We start from the raw sequence: 20,225 nt of genomic DNA, 5'->3' as shown, positions 1-20,225 counted from the left end.
ATTGGAATGTTGAGTAAAAAATATCGTATTATATATTAGTTTTATGTTTTGTCCTGTTGATATTGTTATGAATTAACGTTTGAGAGACGGAATTTATGGCATGCTCATAATAATTACTTTATGAGATTGTGCTTTTCCTCAATGGCAATGATGCACGACGAGCAATTATTTTATGTTCAATTTCGAGTGTAATTACCATACGTGCTATCTGAGTGATATTGTATTCCAGATCAAAATGCCCAAAGAAATTGTCAGCTTAATTACATATCTGCAAATACACTGACTTAATTGGTTAGTCGTTCAGTTATTAAAGAATGGTTATTGATCTTGGGTGGAATGTTATGCAAACTCGTCTTATTTTACTCTTATAGAAATACATTTAATGTTTTTGGTAAAAGTAAAAAATAGGACCTCCTTTCTAATCATTAAAACAAGAATGCAAGATGATAAAGTACTTAGGTACTATACAACATGTCTGTGATGTTTTTAATGTGGGGACGGCTTTTGTAAGATATTAAAGTTATAGGATGATAGTTTGAAACATAAGAAAGGTAATCTTTTTTATGAACAGGTTGAATGTAGGCAAACCTCCAGTGAGAAGAAAAGTTAGAAGATGATAGACAATTGAAAGAGTTTGGCAAGGTGCTAGCACATAGGGACATTTTTTGAGAATAATAGGAGAAACCTCCTCAAGTTCGTAATCCTTCAGAGTATTTAGGTCAGATAAGGCATGTAAAACATCATTGCGAGGAATTTTAATCGAAGGCATGTAATAGTCAGAGGGAGGGACAAGCCCAGAACTGTTCAATATGGAGTTCTTAGCAAAGGTTTGAGAGAAGAGTTTTACCTGAGAGACAGATATGATGGCAGTGGTGCCATCAATATGAAATAAAAGAGGAAAAGATGAAGATGTAAAGTTATTGGAAATGTTTTTTGCCAAGGTCCCAGAAGTGTCGACTGGAGTTGGATTTAAAAGATTTTGACATTTTCTATTGTTGACGGAGTGTTTGGCAAGTTGAAGAACAGACTTGGCATAACTCCGGGCAGAAATATAAAGGTCATGAGATTCAGGTGATGGAAGGCTCACATATCTTTTGTAGGCAACCTCTTTTATCATGTATCGCTCAAGAACAGGCTGTGTTAAGGTTTGGAAAGTTTAGGTTGAAAGAAAGTGGGAGAAATGTATGCCTCTATGCCAGACCTTATCACCTCTGTTATGCACTCAGCACACAGAGATGGGTCTCTGTTACGGAAACAGTAATTATTCCAGGAGAAATAAGCTTAATACCTCCTGGGGTCCCCCCAACTAGCAGAAAAGAAGTGCCAGAGGCACCTCCACTTTGGGGGATCCTAAGGAAGGATTGGAGAAATAGGACAAGATACAGAAATGAGATTGTGATTGAAGGAGCCCAGCATAGAAGATAGGGTAACAGCATAAGCAGAAGGATTAGAGGTAAGGAAAAACTAAAATGTTGGGTGTATCTCCAAGACAGTTAGGAAAACAAGTACAGTGTTGCACCAGTTGCTCTAGGTCATGGAGTATTGCAAAAATGAAGGTTATTTTACTAGGGTGAAGTAAGAGGAAAGCCAAAGCTTGTGGTGAACATTGAAATCTCCAAGGATGGAAATAGCCAGGAGAGGAAAGAGAGATGTGCTCAACTTTTGAAGTTAAATATTGAAATAATTTTTTAGTCAGAGGATTTAGGGGAGAAGTAAACTGTACAGATGAATTTAGTTAGAGAGTGACTCTTAAGTTGGAGAACTCAGAAGATTTAAGAGTTTGGGCATGAGAACAAGTGAAGTGGTTGCACTCATAGATGCAACATCCAGCTTTGGTTGGTGGCAGCAGCCATCTTATAGTTAGTGAATCATTCATAATCATAGTCATAGTGTGGTATGATGTCAAAGTTAATAGTTATTCAGACAAAAAAAAGATGTTCTGGATAGGTTACTTAACTGTTCTTTTAATTTCCAGGAAGGTGAAGGTAGGGTCGCTAGATGTGCACCCTACTGAGAAAGCACTGGTGGTTAACTATGAGCTGGAGGCAACCATCCTCGGCCAGTTGGGCGATGCCATGCTCGGGGACAAGAAGGCTAGTACAGTAAACCTTGATTAAGTTGGACCCGAATAAGGCAGATATTAGATAAGTTAACGCTTTCAGGAATTTGTTTTATTTTTCATGTTTTCATAATTTTTTTTTCTTTTTACATTATATCATGATAGCACCAGTAGACAGTTTTTGCCCCTTAATTGAGTGATATTAAGCCACTACACTGATATACTGGATAAAATACTTGTTCTGAGAGTTCTATATGAACTCTCAGTGTAGCTGCGGTGGCGAGTGGACGTGTTGTGTGTGCGCTCCGTTTTTGGCTGTTGTTTTTATAGTTAGTGAGTGGTGTTTGTGCTTGGTGTCTGTGTGTGGTGCTTTTGAGTGTTAGTGAAGTGAAAGTGTGTACTGCAAATGTTAGATTAGAGTGAAACAGTGGTTAGAATCAGTGTTTGTGAGTTAAAAGTATTTTGGTAGAGCGAGGAGACTAGGCTTGTAACTGTCAAGTTGACCTTGAAAGAAGATTAGTTGACCTCACTTAGGCCCCCCCACCACCGCGGTTCCCCACCCCGTCACCAAGTATTTTTATTTGTTTGTGAGTTAACAGATTGGAGGCAGTGGAAAAGAGTGTGATTAGGCGTGAGGAGATGGGATTGGGAGTGTTAGGCATGACAGGAAGGTTGGACCTTCTGAGGGCGAAAGCTAAGTGAGGGGAAAAGTGCGACAGTTCTCATCTTTGAGTTGAAGGAGGAGGTTAAGAGGCTTGGGGAGGGTGGAAAAAATTAGGCAGGAGATCAGTGTTAGGCCGAAGGTTGGACCTTGAGGGCGACAGGGTGGCTCTGTCGGGAAGAGCAGAGTGGGGAAGAGGGAGCAGGCGAGCCAGACTGGGAAAGATAGTAGTCAGGATGGGCAGAGATGGCAGGTTGCGAGGGAAGGAAAGCGGAGGCAGTTAGGGAGGATAGGACTAAACCTGTTGAGTGTGAAAATAGGTTCGGTTTGTTGGAGGGGGAGGGAGAGAGTGAGAGTGGAGTGAATGAAGTGGTTGTGGTGAGTGAAAGGAGAAAGAAGGGGGTAGAGGAGAGGAGGAGGATGGTTGTGCCTAGCACACCTCAGGTGTGTGTGGTGGGTGACTCTCAGGTTAGGTATTTAGATAGCACTTTCTGTGGGAAAGACAGGGATAGGAGGACGAACGTGTGTATGCCTGGTGCAGGTGTGAAGGCAGTGAGTGAGGAGGTGCAGAAGAGGGTTGGGGGGATGGAGAGGGAGGGTGTAGTAGTTTTGCACGTAGGTGGGAACGATGTCAGAGCAGGTGGGTCGGAGGAGTTAGTGGCAAGATTTCGGGAAATGTTAGGCAAGATAAGGGAGAGTGGTAGGAGGTGTGTAGTGTCAGGAATCTTGCCTCGTGTGTATGTTAGCAGGAATGGTTGTCTAGAGCCATTGGTGTGAATGATCGGGTAAAAGGGATGTGTAAGGATGTGGGTGTCAGCTTTGTGGATGTATGGGATAGGTTCTATGGGCGAAGGGATTTGTATGCTAGGGATGGTGTGCATCTGAGTAGGAAGGGTGTGGATGTGCTGAGTGGATGTCTGGAGGGGAGTTGGGATGGAGTGTAGGGGGTGAGGTAGCAAATGCATTCCAGAAGAAAGATGCTAGACATAAATTAGATAGGATAAACAGAGATAGTGAAAAGATTAGGAAAGATTTCCAGGTGCAAATAGGAGAGAATAAGATTAGGATTCCAAATAAGGAGACAGCATCTAGGAAGGTAGCAGGACTTAAATGTTTTTATGTAAATGCCAGGAGTCTTAGGAACAAGAAGGACGAGTTATCTAGTTATATAGTTGAGGAGGACTTAGATGTTGTATGTGTCACAGAGGCATGGGTAAATGAGGAAAAGTTTAGGAAAATAGGAAAGAATATGAAGTAGATGGATACATTATGTATTTACACCAGAGAATTGGTAGGATAGGTGGAGGAGTAGTTATTTATGTAAAAATCCTTCATTTCCAGTCAGGTTAATGGTATTAAGGTAGATAACAGAGTAGAGTCCTTATGGCTGGATGTTAGAGTAAACAAAAGTAAGGTTATTAGAGTAGGAGCTTTTATAGACCACCTAACCAGTCAGCAGAGGTAGACAACCTTATGGTAGATGAGATAAATAGGGGTGTACTAGTCAGACAATTATCTTAGGGATTTTAATCTTAAGTCAGTAAACTGGGAGAGGATGGTAGGAGATGCTAGTGAAAATAAGTTTATGGAAAGTTTTCAGGATAACTATTTAGTGCAGATGGTAGATAAACCTACTAGGGGAGGAAGGTTTTAGACATAGTACTAACAAATATTGAGCATTGTTTAAAGGAAGTTGAGGTAGGAGAGACTTTAGCAAACAGTGACCATCATATAATTAGATTTATCATTAATTCCAGTAGGGATAATATAGTGAATAAGACTAGAGTCCCAAACTATCAGAAAGGCAATTATGGTAGGTTACGTCAGTTATTAGGAGAGGTAAACTGGGAAGATAGTTTTGGAAATAAAACTGCACAGGAGATGTGGGATATTTTTAAGGTTGTAGTAAAGGGTATAGTGATGCAGTGTATCCCTTACAAAGATATAAGGCAGAGAAACAGGAAGCCATTATGGTGGACTCATGAGATAGGTAGCCAGATCAGAGAGAAGAAGAGGGCATACAGAGAGTTGCAGAAAAGTGGGAAGATGTAGATTTGATTAGGTACAGACAGGTCAGAGATGATTTGAGTAAGGTTATAAAAAAGTAAAAGGCAGGCAGAGATAAAACTAGCTAGAGCTGGGAGTAAAGATCCCAAAAATTATATAGTTATTACAAGGTCAGTGATAAAAGAAATAAGGATAGGATTGGACCACTCAGAAAAGATGGTGTAGTAGTGGATCAAAATGAAGACATAGTAGAATTATTGAATGAACAATTTTCTTCAGTATTTACTAGGAAAGAATAGGAAATCCTGTTACAAACAGTGCGACGAGTAGTTTAAGAGCTTTAGAAAATATTGATATAAAACCGGGAATTATTAGGAAATTTATTCTTGAACTAGACGATAGGAAAGCTAGTGGTCCTGATGAGCTACATGCCAGAGTACTTAGGGAGGGTGTAGACAGTATTTCTGAAGCACTTAAGTTAATCTTTGAAAGATCACTTAGGTTTGCTGAGATACCTCAGGACTGGAAGTTAGCTAATGTTACTCCAATATTTAAAAAAGGTAGGAAGGATGATGTGAATAATTATAGACCGATCAGTTTAACTAGTATAGTATGTAAGATACTAGAGAAAATCATTAAGGGTAGTATTTGGGAGCATTTAAATGAGAATAGATTAATTAGAGATACCCAACATGGCTTTAGATCAGGGAGGTCCTGTCTTACAAATTTGCTCGATATCTTAGAATATATTACCAAGGAGTTAGATGATGGAAATAGCATAGATGTTATATATCTAGATTTTAGCAAGGCGTTTGATAAGGTACCGCATAGGAGGCTAGTGTACAAATTGAGACTACATGGGATAGGGGTAGGTTAGTTGATTGGATTAGTGAATGGCTTTCTGATAGGAAACAGAGAGTAGTATTAAATGGGGCAATGTCTGAGTGGAAGGAAGTGGTTAGTGGGGTACCCCAAGGATCAGTGCTAGGACCTCTTCTTTTCTTGGTGTACATTAACGATTTAGATATAGGAATTAGTAGCAAAGTATCAAAGTTTGCAGATGATACTAAGATAGCATGTGCAGTACAGGGTGAAAAGGACAATTACAGAATACAACGAGACCTGGACAGGCTGATAGCATGGGCAGACAGGTGGCAGATGGAGTTTAATTCTAAAAGTGTCAGGTTATGCATTTAGGTAAAGACAACACAAACTTTAACTATGAGATGGAGGGATGTTGGCTAGAGGCAGTAGAGGAAGGAAAGGATTTAGGAGTAGTGATAGACAGGACTATGAAATTTTCAAAGCAATGTTTAGAAGCAAGAAATAGGGCAAATAGGATCCTGGGTTTTATAAATAGAAATGTTAGTTATAAAAGTAAGGAAGTGGTGCGTAGCTTATATAATTCCTATGTTAGGCCCCATTTAGAGTATTGCATACAGGCCTGGTCACCCCACTATAGGCAGGATATCAACATGTTAGAAGCAGTTCAGAGAAGAGCAACTAGGATGATACCAGCTTTAAAGCGCCTGGAGTATAGAGATAGATTAAAGGAATTAAACATGTTTTCATTTGAGAGGAGATGTATAAGAGGATATGATAGAGTTATTTAAAATGTTCTCAGATACAAACTACATAGATGTGAGATCTTTCTTTACCTTAGAGGAGGGAAGTAGGACTAGAAATCATGGCAGGAAGATTAGAAAGCAAGGCTGCAGGTTAGATATAAGAAAATATTTCTTTAGTCATAGGGTGGTAGACTTCTGGAATGCATTGCCAGAGACGGTTGTAAATAGCACTAGTTTGACAATGTTTAAAACAGATTAGATAAGCACTTAAATTTATTAGATTTATAATTATGTATAGCGCTGCATGATAGTTTTTATAAGAAATTTACTATAGTTAAACAAGACATGATCCCCATGTATGGGGATCACAGATTGTAGAGGAATTCGCTGCAGGACTTAGCCCTGTTAATGGGCCAAATATTTAGAATTAGTATATAATGTATTGTGTACTTGTAAGTGTATTTTTAAGTACTGATGACGAGGTCGCTGTGCGACTGATACAGGATAACCTAGATGGGCCCTGGTGGCCCATTGTTATCCTATTATTTATGTTATGTTGTTGTGTTATGTTATGCTATTACTTTAGAGACACTAAACAGCTTGTAGCCCATGGTATTGTTTACATAAATGGCAGCAACCAAGAAGCAGTGTCTTCTTAGGCTTTTGTTTGCATAAGAGATGCATTTTCAATGCATGTCTTTGTGTTTGTGTGTCTTCTTAGGCTTTTGTTTGCATAAGAGATGCATTTTCAATGCATGTCTTTGTGTTTGTGTATATACAACGTACAGGGATTTCTCAATTTATGTGAGAGATGCATTCCCGAAGGAATCACAGAATTTGAAAATTGCATGAAGTGAACATGATTACTTAACTAAACTGTATACTGTTTTAGGTTTTACTATATTTATATACAGTGGAGACTCAATACTCGAACTTAATTAGTTCCAAATGGCTGTTCAAGTATTAAAAAGTTCAACTATTGATACCTTTAAATCAGGTAATTCGTTCCAACCATTGCCAAACCCAAGTTTAGAAAAAATCAGCGGGTTAATTTTGCAGTCGCTGCTAGCATTGGTGCACAGAAGCAGGGTTAGCCTGTCTTTCATGGGCTTGTGTCCTGGCAAACACTTCTCTTCCTTTGTTATATAACTAGGTCCTGTTTGGTACTTTTTTTTACAAAACAGGACAGTTTCATCACAATTAAAGATCTGTTGTGGGCTTAAGTGCTCCTTATCCACAAATTTCTTAAATTCAGGAAGAAATTTCTCAGCGGCAACGCTGTCAGCACTTGTGGCCTCGCTGTGCTTCACAATAGAATGAATTCCAGTTCTTTTCTTGAAATTTCCAAACCACCCCTTACTTGTTTTAAAATCATCATTGGAGTCAGATGTAGCAGAAATAAGATCACGATGCAGCAGCCTAGCCTTTGCACAAATTATGCCCTCTGACAAAGAATCACCTGCTATCTGCCTTTGGTTTATCTGTTTATCCACTCAACAATTTTTCCATTTCTTCCACTGTTGCAGGTCACTTATATTGTCTCTTCACACCAATTGCCATGTGAGCTCTTTTAATGAGCTTTCTTCTTCAATATTGTGGCTGCTGTAGATTTAGCCATACAGTACTCAGCTACAAAATCAATTACAGGCAACCTCCCCCCTTAACGAAGGTTCACACAACAAAATTTCGCTACGATGGTTTCATTTTACTACCACTGCTCGTTTAACGAACACCAAACTTGCTTTAATGAAGTTTTATCCAGGTAATTTTTTTCAACTTTGAAAGGCCCGCCGTATCACGCAAGCCGACAGGCTTTTGAATACACCAGCGCCTCTCGTGGACAACACACACACCATTCACTGCCCCTGTTCAAAACAATAACAGCGTCAACATCAGCTCATCTTCCCTCGCTCAGTTTACCACCAAATGCACTGCAATGTTGCCTAGCGTTGCTAAGAAGACCAGGAAGTCTTTTACTCTCCAAGTAAAGCTGGATATTATTCACAGACACGAGAGAGGTGAGAAAATTAATAGCATTGCTTGTCACCATCTTGACTCCAATGGATCTACTGTCTCTACTATTTTCAAGTCAGCAGACTCTATTAAGAAGGCTGGTGAGACCGTATCTTCCTTGCAAGCTAAAAAGAACCACCTGAACTCATGACTACAATGGATAAAATGGAAAGCCTTGTGGAAATGTGGTACATAAGTTTTGTATGCAGTACAATGATGCATCCTTTGTTTACGTTCCACAGGTTGCCGGTTAGTGTCTTTCCCATTTCTCTCTCCCTCCCTTCATAAATTTAAGATCATCAACATTATAAAGTTATGTACATACATACATTAGTGTACATTATAATGACTTAAATTAAACTGCCTAATGTTTAACTTCATAATTTTTACTTTCATTAAACCTTTCACTGTATTATGATGCACTCTTGCTTTGTTTACTCTCAATGGAAGTTCAAGTCAGGGGTTAAACTTGTTATAATCAGTTCGCTTAACGAAGTTTCGATTAACGAAGTGTTTTTTAGGAACGTAACCCATTCGTTAAGCGGGGGTTGCCTGTATTCTTCTTTCTTTCTCGTATTTATCAATAATCTCCTTTTTCCTTTCAATGGTTTTCACTACATTCTTTCTTGTAGGCTTATTCTCACCACTAACAAGTCTCTTTGGTGTCACTGTAAGCTTCTAAATGCAAAAAAAAAAAAAAAAAAAAAAACTGGAGAGAAAGCGCAGGACAATGTTATTCGTACAACAGCGAAGGATCAACTGGCTGCAGTGGCCCAGTGGGGTGCGTTGGGTAGCGGAAAAGGAGAGACCCTTTGTTTACAGTCACATGGATGGACGTTCAAGTAATAGGTATTTTTTTTAGTATTAAGTCAAACTTTTGTGTTTGACTATTAAAAAGTTTGACTATTTAGACATTTGAGTATTGAGACTCCACTGTGTATATATACAGTAATCACCCATGTATCCAGATTATAGCAGCCAAGGCCCTGGTGGATACGTGAAATATCCGGATACGCGAAATTTCCTCTCTCAACCCCTTATAAATTGAGAAAAAAAAACCATGTACATAACTCAAATGGGCAAGAAAACAATGAATGAAAGCACATTAAATGTATAATCAGGAACAAAAAATGGTACATAAGCAGTACAAGGGGTGGTGGGATGTACACACAACAGTAAAGGTGGCGGTACAGTAGCACTTTTCCGTCAACTTTCTTAAGATTGTCAACTTTTTCACCGCTTTTTGTCACACGCAAGCTTGCTACTGCCTTCGTTGCATTTGTCAACTGTAGACAAACATGGCTGCCCCTTCACTTCCAGCAAGTTGTAATTTTTTTTGTTGCTATTTTTGGCCTTTAATGCTCTCTATCAAAAACTCTTCAAACAGCTTTCTTCACTCATAAACAACAGAGTAGCTCATAAAGGCCAGTTGCTACTTGGAAGTTTTCCCTTAGAGTGTCTCAGTCCCAGAAGAATGTAAACCAACAACTGAACCACTTTTTACTGCCAGGCCAAAATGAATATATATGCTTGTTATACGATAGTTCTGTATCTGGTAAATTCACAGTTATGGTATTTGGAAATTTCTACCCTTGATTCAATATACGGTAAGAAAAATTCACAGATACGGTATCTGCTCATGTCATCTGAGGGGGCCCAGCGCTGGGGAGTAGGGATGATGACATCATCCACACCACACCTCCCAGCCACTCATAGTGTTGGCTTTAACTTTACCACCCTTGGAGCCTGTTATCTCTTCCCATACCCCCTTTTTTTTTTTTTTTAACTGTATTACATATTACTTACATGGATTACTAATTAGATGAATAAATGGAATATGAAAGGGTCTATTGTAAGCACAAATATATTCATAATAATCATGGCAGACATTTAAAGCCTACTACCAGCAGTGAACCATGCAGCAACTTATAAAGGGCACAGATGGGCCTGGCAAGCCCACTATCAGAGAATGGTGGAAGTCGTATAACATCAAGCATGCCTTAGATAACATAAAGTCATCTTGGGACGAAGTGAAGATGTCTACCATGAACTTGGCGTGGAATAAAGTATGGACAGAATGCGCGCATGACTTTCCAGGCTTCACTGAAGAAAACATCGGTGCGATCAGAAATGACATAGTAAATCTGTGCCATAGAGCTGGCTTTGATGAAGTTGATGATGATGATGTTCAAGATCTTTTGGAAAGTCATGCTGGACCTCTCTCAAATGATGAACTTATAGAACAAGACAAAGCATCACAGGAGACAGAAAAAGAGGGGGACGAGGAAGAACCTGTGCGTGGCCTGGACATCAAAACTCTTAGAGAATGTCTCTGTAGTATTGAAAAAGTTCTGGAAACCCTGACCCAAATCCTGCCAGGAGTACCAAAGTGGCTCATGATGTAGAGAAAAGTATCAAAATGTATCATGAAATCTGTGATGAAAAAACAAGAGAAACCAAACAGTCCTCCATCTACTCGTTCTTCAGTTCAGTCAGATATGCCGTCCCTGTCATACCTGCTGACCCTGCTACAGCTGGCCCTTCCTCCATATCCTCTTTCTTCAAACCAATGAAATGTGCCGACCCTGCTACAGCTGGCCCTTCCACATCTGCTTCCGACAGTGCAGACGACGACATCTTAAGGGGCTATCATACTGGCCTATGATACACGGAATGCGGGCCATGGTTCTTAGTACAAAGCCAGGAACATTACCACACACAAGCTGCTTGTGTTCTTGCTATGCTAGGCCCAGCAACCAATACCAAGCTTAATCATAAAAAAACAGAACAAAACCATGCCGCTTATATCTCAACCTGTGCTTCGTTCTGGAACTGCATTTGCACTTCCTCTTGTTGAAGAAAAGTAAGTAAAAGAAACTAGAGAAAAGCTCAGACGTGCACGATGGCAACTTTGGAGTCAGAGGTAGTTGCCATGAGCCCAAACTATTGACATGATATATACATATTTTATCTTTCTAAATTGATGAAATATTATTTAAGATTCCAATACGAAAAATTAATCACATTCTTTTTTGTTTAAATAAAAGGTTTTTATTACATATAATATGTTTATTTTTCCATTGGGATAGCATGCGAAGAACTGGGATGATATGAAGCCATTCCAACTTGGTTCTGCTAATTCCGGGCAAGTTCCAGCTATCTAGAGTGGATGTTCCTCGTTCTGCGTATCATAGGCAACCTGTTTCTCTTCCCCTCCCCCATTTTTTTTTTTAACTGCATTACATATTACTTACATGCATTACTAATTAGATGAATAAATGGAATATTAAAGGTCTATTGTAAGCACAAATATATTCATAATAATCATGGCAAACATTTAAAGCCTACTACCAGTGGCAAACCATACAGCAACTGATAAAGGGCACAGATGGGCCTAGCAAGCCCACTATCAGGGAATGGTGGAAGTCGTATAACATCAAGCACGCCTTAGATAACATCATGTCATCTTGGGACGAAATGAAGACGTCTACTATGAACTTGGCATGGAATAAGATAAAGTATGGCCAGAATGTGCGCATGACTTCCCAGGTTTCGCTGAAGACGACATTGGTGGTATCAGAAATGACATAGTAAATCTGTGCCATAGGGCTGACTTCAATGAAGTTGATGATGATGATGTTCAAGATCTTATGGAAAGCCATGCTGAACCTCTCTCAAATGATTAATTTATACTAGACAAGGCATCACAGGAGGCAGAAAAAGAGGGAGACAAGGAAGAAGAGCCTGTGCGTGGCCTGGACATCAAAACTCGTTGAGAATGTCTCGGTGGTATCAAAAAAGCTCTGGAAACTCTGAAGGAACGTGACCCAAATTCTGCCAGGAGTAGCAAACTGGCTCATGATGTAGAGAAAAGTGTCAAGATTTATCAAGAAATCTATGATGAAAAAACAAGAAAAACCAAACAGTCCTCCATCTATGACGACGTCTTATCCTCGTCTGCCCACTCAGTGGAAGAAGAGTAAGGGCTGAAATCTTTACTGTCCATTAGCCTTTGGAGGGACATCATCTGCTAGAATACATGGCGAGTGAAAGGTAAATAAAAACATTTTCTGTTTATTTCTTTTGTGCAATACTTTACATTTTTTTTTTATGACTATTTTCATGTATTTTGATTTCTGTATGGGTGACTTTTGACGTGCTGGAACACATTCTCTAGTATTACATGTGAAAATGGGTTTGGTATATGGTAATTTTGATTTACAGTAAGGTTTTCAGGAACGCATATGCACTATATAACGAGGATTTACTGTATATATATATATATATATATATATATATATATATATATATATATATATATATATATATATATATATATATATATATATATATATATATATATATATATATATATATATATATATATATATATATATATATATATATATATATATATATATATATATATATATATATACAGGCAACCCCGTTTAACGAAGGGTTACGTTCCTAAAAACACTTCGTTAAGCGAAACTTCGTTAACCGATTATAACAAGTTTAACCCCTGATTCGAACTTCCATTGAGAGTAAGCAAAGCGAGAGTGCATCATAGTACAGTAAAAGGTTTAATGAAAGTAAGAATTATGAAGTTAAACATTTAGGTAGTTTAATTTAAGTCATTATAATGTACACTAATGTAAGTATGTATGTAACTTTATAATGTTGATGATCTTAACTTTATGAAGGGAGGAAGAGTGAAACGGGAAAGACACTAACCGGCAACCTGTGGAATGTAAACAAAGTGCGCATCATTGTACTGCATACAAAACTTATGTACCACATTTCCACAAGGCTTTCCATTTTATCCATTGTAGAGTCACGAGTTCAGGTGGTTCTTTTAGCTTGCAAGGAAGATACGGTCTCACCAGCCTCCTTAATAGAGTCTGCTGACTTGAAAATAGAGACAGTATAATATGGAGTCAAGATAGTGGCCAGCACTGCTATAGTTTTCTGGCCTCTCTCATGTCTGTGAATATTATCTAGTTTCATTTGGAGAGTAAGAGACTTCCTGGTCTTCTTACGAACACTAGGCCAATTGCAGGGCGTTTTGGTGGTAAGTTGAGCTAGGGAAGACAAGCTGCTGCTGAGGCTGTTATGTTTTGACTGGGAAGTGAGTGTTGCGTGTGTTGTCCACGAGAGGCTTGATCTTGATCTTGATCTTTATTCTATAGGTGTCCCAGGATTTTTCCTGAGGCAGGCCTTAGTACCAGCAGCTCCTGGTGTATTCAAAAGCCTGTCAGCTTGCGTGATATGGTGGGGCTTTCAAATTTGGAAAAAAATTACCTGGATAAACTTCGTTAAAGCGAGTTTGGTGTTCGTTAAACGAGCAGATGGTAGTAAAATGAAACCTTCGTTGTAGCGAAATTTCGTTGTGTGAACCTTCGTTAAAAGGGGGTTGCCTATATATATATATATATATATATATATATATATATATATATATATATATATATATATATATATATACATACAGTAAGTCCTCATTATACGGTACATTTGCATTCCTGGAAACCTTACAGTAAATCAAATTTACCGTATACCGAACCCATTATAACATATGATAATAGGGAATGCGTTCCAGCACGTCAAAAGATACAGAAATGAAATTACACTAAAATAGTCATACAAACAAAAAAAAAGTAAAGTACTGCACAAAAGAAATAAACAGCAAACATTTTTATTTACCTTTCACTTGCCATGTGTTCTATCAGATGATGTTCCTCCCGTGGCTAAGGGACATGTTCCGACATGTTCCGATGAGTGGACAGACGAGGATAAGACGTCGTCGTCTGCACTGTCAGAAGTAAATGTGGAAGGGCCAGCTGTAGCAGGGTCAGCACGTTTCACTGGTTTGAAGAAAGAGGGTATGGAGGAAGGGCCAGCTGTAGCACGGTTGGCAGGTGTGACAGGGACGGCATATCTGACTGGCTTGAAGAACAAGTAGATGGAGGACTGTTTGGTTTTTCTTGTTTTTCATCATAGATTTCTTGATAAATTTTGACACTTTTCTCTACATCATGAGCCACTTTGCTACTCCTGGCAGGATTTGGATCACGTTCCTTCAGAGTTTCCAGAGCTTTTTCGATACCACGGAGAAATTCTCTAAGAGTTTTGATGTCCAAGCCACGCACAGGTTCTTCCTCGTCTCCCTCTTTTTCTGTCTCCTGTGATGCTTTGTCTTGCTCAATAAGTTCATCATTCAGCATGGCTTTCAAAAAGATCTTGAACATCATCATCATCAACTTCATCAAAGCCAGCTCTATGGCACAGATTTACTATGTCATTTCTGATCGCACCGATGTTGTCTTCAGCGAAGCCTGGGAAGTCATGTGCGCATTCTGTCCATACTTTATTCCACACCAAGTTCATGGTAGACATCTTCACTTCGTCCCAAGATGACGTGATGTTATCTAAGGTGTGCTTGATGTTATACGAATTCCACCATTCTCTGATGGTGGGCTTGCCAGGTCCATCTGTGCCCTTTATCAGTTGCTGCATGGTTCACCGCTGGTAGTAGGCTTTAATGTTTGCCATTATTATGAATATATTTGTGCTTACAATAGACCCTTTAATATTCCATTTGTTCATCTAATTAGTAATGCATGTAAGTAATATGTAATGCAGTTAGAAAAAAAAAAGGGGGAGAGGGGAAGAGATAACAGGCTCCAAGGGTGGTCAAGTTAAAAGTCAGTATTGTGGGTGGCGGGAAGGTGTGGCGTGGATGACGTCATCACCCCTGCTCCCCGCGCTGGGCCACCTCAGATGACATGAGCGGATACCGTATCTGTGAATTTTTCTTACCGTATATCGAATAGAGGGTAGTAATTTCCAAATACCGTAACTGTGAATTTACCGTATAAAGAACTACTGTATAACGAGGACTTACTGTATAGACATACAGTAATACTCCGCTTAACGAATGTTCGTTTAACAAATTTCCGGTTTAACGTACTATATAAAGTCAGACCAAAAATTCGCATCCGTTTTAGCAAATTTTCTGGGTTTGAATTTGCCGGGTGAGGAACCGAACGCGGTAGTTTCGCTGTGATTGGCTGGCTCCCCGCCTCTGTCTCTAGCGCTCCTGGAGCTGGATCCAAGATTCTTCAACAATGTCAGGGCAACCTCTTGCAGCGAATTGGCATCCATAAACGCTTGGAGGGACAGTGACAAGGTTGCTTTCAGGTTGCTCTGAGGTTGCTGGGAACACCACTTCTGGAGGTGGTGTTACTGTCTTATATATGCATTTATGTTCACAAAACAACATTTCTATTAGCTTATAATAAACCTTGCCCCCAAGAAAGGATTGTTTTGTAATGCATAAAGTGAAATCTTACATGGAATACCAAAAAATAAAGCAGAGATAAGATGAGCTACAGATGAAGCGGAAGACTTGCAGCCACTCGGCCGCTTCTTCTTCTTCTTGTGACCCTTTTGCTTGCGTGTTACTTTCATCATGATGTTTATGTTTCCACTCCTCTATTGCCTGCTATAATGGATATCATATCTTAATACAGTAAGGTCTCGGTTTACGTCAGAGTTACGTTCCTGAAACATGACGTAAGTTGATTTTGTACGTAACCCGAGTTTCCATACATTACAAAGCATATTATCGAGTTTTCAACCAATCATTGTTTATGGTCATTCTGGTAAGTAAAAAGTTATATTGTTATATTATTTATAACTATGTAGGAATATGAAACACAATTTTGTTTTTGTTGTTGATTAGGGCCACAAACGCGAAGGACTGCAGGTTGCCGAGAGGGGTGGACGCCTGAGGTCGCCAGGAGGGTGGGCAGGTCGAATGTTGTGACGCCCAGGGTGGACAGCTGGGAGCGTAGTGCAGTGCGGTGGGAGTGGAAGTGTGGGCAGCGGAGCAGGAAATGCAATAGGAAAGGGTAATAGGGATCAGCAGACAGGCGCAGACGGTGCAAGTGAGCTGCGAGTGTCGTGTGGCCCAGGTGAAGGCTCCAGAGTTGTTATTGTTGTGATGGTGAGTGCGCGAGCCCTCAAGGTCGTCAACCTCCCCGTTGTCATGGTAATGGGCTTCCCATTTTCTTCTTCCCTCCCTCACACACAGCTGCTGCCTCACTCGCTCACTCATTCTGCCATTGAGCAAGATACTAAGAACTTGAGTCAGTAAACGCAGAAGTAGGACAACACTCTTGCCAGGGGCGACGGTGTGGTGGAACTGAGGCAGGGTGTTATTGTATTCAAGCGTGAGGCGGGTGGTTTGGCAGGTAAACACTAGTGACACCTGGCGGCCAACAATAACAATAAATCCCGTGCTCTACGATTTATAAATTTTCAATTTTTTTAATCTTAAATTGCCTTATAGTGGACTGACGTAATTACAAGTGTGACGTAACTCGAGACCGACGTAACGCGGGACCTTATTGTATTCATATACGCTCATGCCACAAGGATAACCTTGACACCATGGCACTGAGTTATAGTGAATTACTAATGAAATACCGCTGTATTTCATTAATAATTCACTGTTACTCAGTGCCACGGAGTCGAGGTTAACCTCATGGCATGAACATATATGAATACTAAGACATGATATCCATTATAGCAGGCAATAGAGGAGTGGAAACAAATACCATGGGGAAAGACAACACACAGGCTAAAAGGGTCACAAGAAGAAGAAGAAGCGGCCGAGTCGCCGCAAGTCTCCCGCTTCGTCTGTGGCTCATCTCATCTCTGCTTTATTTTTTGGTATTCCATGTAAGATTTCACTTTATGCATTACAAAACAATCCTTTTTTGGGGGCAAGGTTTGTAATAAGCTAATAGAAATGTTGTTTTGTGAACATAAATGCGAGAATGTGAGAAAATTTGTACGTAGCTCCTCTAACTTCCAATGATTCATAAGACATCATAAAAGTAGTGGTAAACCGGTGGCCCAATATGCTGCCAAACGTGTGTGTATATATATATATATATATATATATATATATATATATATATATATATATATATATATACAGTAAGATCTCGGTTTACGTCAGAGTTACATTCCTGAAACATGACGTAAGTTGATTTTGTACGTAACTCGAGTTTCCGTACATTTCAAAGCATATTATGTGGAGTTTTCAACCAATCATTGTTTATGGTCATTCAGGTAAGTTAAAGGTTATATTGTTATATTATTTACAAGTATGTAGGAATATGAAACACAAGCTTGTTTTTGTTGTTGATTAGGGCCATGAATGCGAAGGACTGCAGGTTGCAGAGAGGGGTGGACGCCTGAGGCCGCCAGAAGGGTGGGCAGGTCGAATGTTGTGACGCCCAGGGTGGACAGCTGGGAGCGTAGTGCAGTGTGGTGGGAGTAGAAGCGTGGGCAGCGGGGCAGGAAATGCAATAGGAAAGGGCAATAGGGATCAGCAGACAGGCGCAGACGGTGCAAGTCAGCTGCGAGTGTTGTGTGGCCCAGGCAAAGGCTCCAGAGTTGTTATTGTTGTGATGGGTGTGCGAGCCCTCAAGGTCGTCAACCTCCCTGTTGTCATGGTAACGGGCTTCCCATTTTCTTCTTCCCTCCCTCACACACAGCTGCTGCCTCCCTTCTCATGTCTTTTAATTATGTCCTCTTTTTTCTTGTAGCGTAATGGTTTTCCTTTTCTTAGCATCAGTGCTGTTACTAAGAAGTTTTCTCTTTGGTGCCATTGAGCAAGATACTAAGAACTTGAGTCAGTAAACGCAGAAGTAGGATAACACACTTGCCAGGGGCGACGGTGTGGTGGAATTGAGGCAGGGTGTTATTGTATTCAAACGTGAGGTGGGCGGTGTGGCGGGCAACCACCAACAATAACAATAAATCCTGCACTTTACGATTTGTAAATTTTCAATTTTTTTTAATCTTAAATTGCCTTATAGTGGACTGACGTAACTACGAGTTTGACGTAACTCGAGACCGATGTAACCCGGGACTTTACTGTATATATATATATATATATATATATATATATATATATATATATATATATATATATATATATATATATATATATACCCATGTGGTATGTTAGGGACCAGCCCAGAATGCATCCCCATTTCCATTATTTCCTATGGAAAATTACGTCCGCTTCACGATTTTTCGCTACGAACAGCTTTGACACCCCTACCCCTATCCTGTTCGTTAAGTATTACTGAATATATATATATATATATATATATATATATATATATATATATATATATATATATATATATATATACTGCATACACACACACACACACATATATATATATATATATATATATATATATATATATATATATATATATATATATATATATATATATATATACTGCACACACACACACACACACACACACACACACACACACACACACACCGGTAGCTCAGTGGTTAGAGCGCTGGCTTCACAAGCCAGAGGACTGGGGTTTGATTCCCGGCCGGGTGGAGATATTTGGGTGTGTCTCCTTTCACGTAGCCCCTGTTCACCTAGCAGTGAGTAGGCACGGGATGTAAATTGAGGAGTTGTGACCTTGTTGTCCCGGTGTGGTGTGTGCCTGGTCTCAGGCCTATCCGAAGATCAGAAATAATGAGCTCTGAGCTCGTTCCGTAGGGTAACGCCTGGCTGTCTCGCAGAGACTGCAGCAGATCAAACAGTGAAACACACACACACACATATATATATATATATATATATATATATATATATATATATATATATATATGTGTGTGTGTGTGTGTGTGTGTGTGTGTGTGTATATATATATATATATATATATATATATATATATATATATATATATATGTTTGTTACCTTTTGTAGCATTCCTTAGCCGCTAAATATTATTTATTGGCCAGTGATTTGAGCACAGAAATAGCTTAGTATCTATTATTCTACTTTCCCACCAAGGTCCCACTGCACCGAGCGGTTGGCGTGGGGGTAGAAATATTCCGCAAAAGATACAGATTCCACATTAGAGTTAAATAACTACTCTAGCTCTGCGCCAGTCGGCATGCTGGGATGATAGTCTATCTCACCCCATCCTGTGCTGGGCCAGGCAGCCTTCATTCCCATGAGAAGTCAAAGGGCCGGAAAGAAAGCCCCGGGAGGAGGGGGGGAAACTAAGTCTGTGCTCAAATCACTGGCCAGTAAATAATATTTAGCGGCTAAGTAATGCCGCTACAAAAGGTAACTTGTTGGCCAAGTGCTTTGAGCACAGAAATAGCTTAGCATGAGATGAGGAACAGAGGGAGGCAAAGGCGGAGTGTAGGCCTTAAAACCTTAGAAGCGGCTTGAGCCTAGCCAGGAAGGAAGCGGTAAACACGCAGGTCAGAAACAAATTTTATTAATACAAAATAAGCCAGACAAGTAACACCTCAGTCAGAGGAGGTGTCTCCTGAATAACTGTGTTCTCCGTTTTTACCTCAGGTCCCTCTTCTTCTCATAAGTCGAGCATGTAGGAGAGGACCCACTGGCGTCTGTGTACCCATGGCCATGCATGGGGCCTGGGAGACGGAGTGGAGTAAATAGCGGGTCCGAAAGGACCTGACCTGTTCCCCTGAGTGTGTCCTGAGGAAGGCCAGGGAAGCTGCAAGGCCACGGATGGAGTGGGCCCTCAGAGAACGGCCCGGATCTGCTATCTCTATGATCTTGCAAAGGAGGCGGGCCAAGGAACGAGCTGTCAGGGGCCTGGCGGACTGTGAGGCGTAAAACAGGTGGTCCTCAGAGAGATCCTGTGTGCATGTGACGTAGGCCTTAAACGCTGTAACTGGGCATAGGGGGTGAGGGGTGCCCGACTCTAGTAAGGTCGGAATTTCGATGGGGCCTATGAACGAGTCCGAGTGCTCGTTCTTAGCGAGGAAGGTGGGTGACGGACTCAGCCGTAGTGAGGCTCCATCCTCAGCCACCGAGGAGAAG

General features: G+C 40.2%; 1 protein-coding gene across 6 annotated transcripts in view; it reads left to right on the top strand.

The window, feature by feature from the left end:
• The window catches only part of LOC123508982 (kinesin-associated protein 3-like), a 224,708-nt gene that overhangs the window by 267 nt on the left and 204,216 nt on the right, over positions 1-20,225 (top strand). For all 6 annotated transcript variants that reach the window (XR_006676061.1, XM_045263086.1, XM_045263084.1 and 3 more), the window contains exon 2: positions 1,976-2,093. Coding sequence is in view for 5 of the 6 variants with exons in the window: in XM_045263086.1 (XP_045119021.1) it covers positions 1,976-2,093 (118 nt within the window). In the remaining variant the exon portion in view is untranslated. The remainder of the gene's footprint in view (positions 1-1,975; positions 2,094-20,225) is intronic.

This window comes from Portunus trituberculatus, chromosome 25, assembly GCF_017591435.1.
Source record: "Portunus trituberculatus isolate SZX2019 chromosome 25, ASM1759143v1, whole genome shotgun sequence".
NCBI classification, from domain to species: domain Eukaryota; kingdom Metazoa; phylum Arthropoda; class Malacostraca; order Decapoda; family Portunidae; genus Portunus; species Portunus trituberculatus.
Note: the sequence above shows the minus strand (reverse complement) of the source record. Positions and strands in the feature narration are given on the sequence as shown.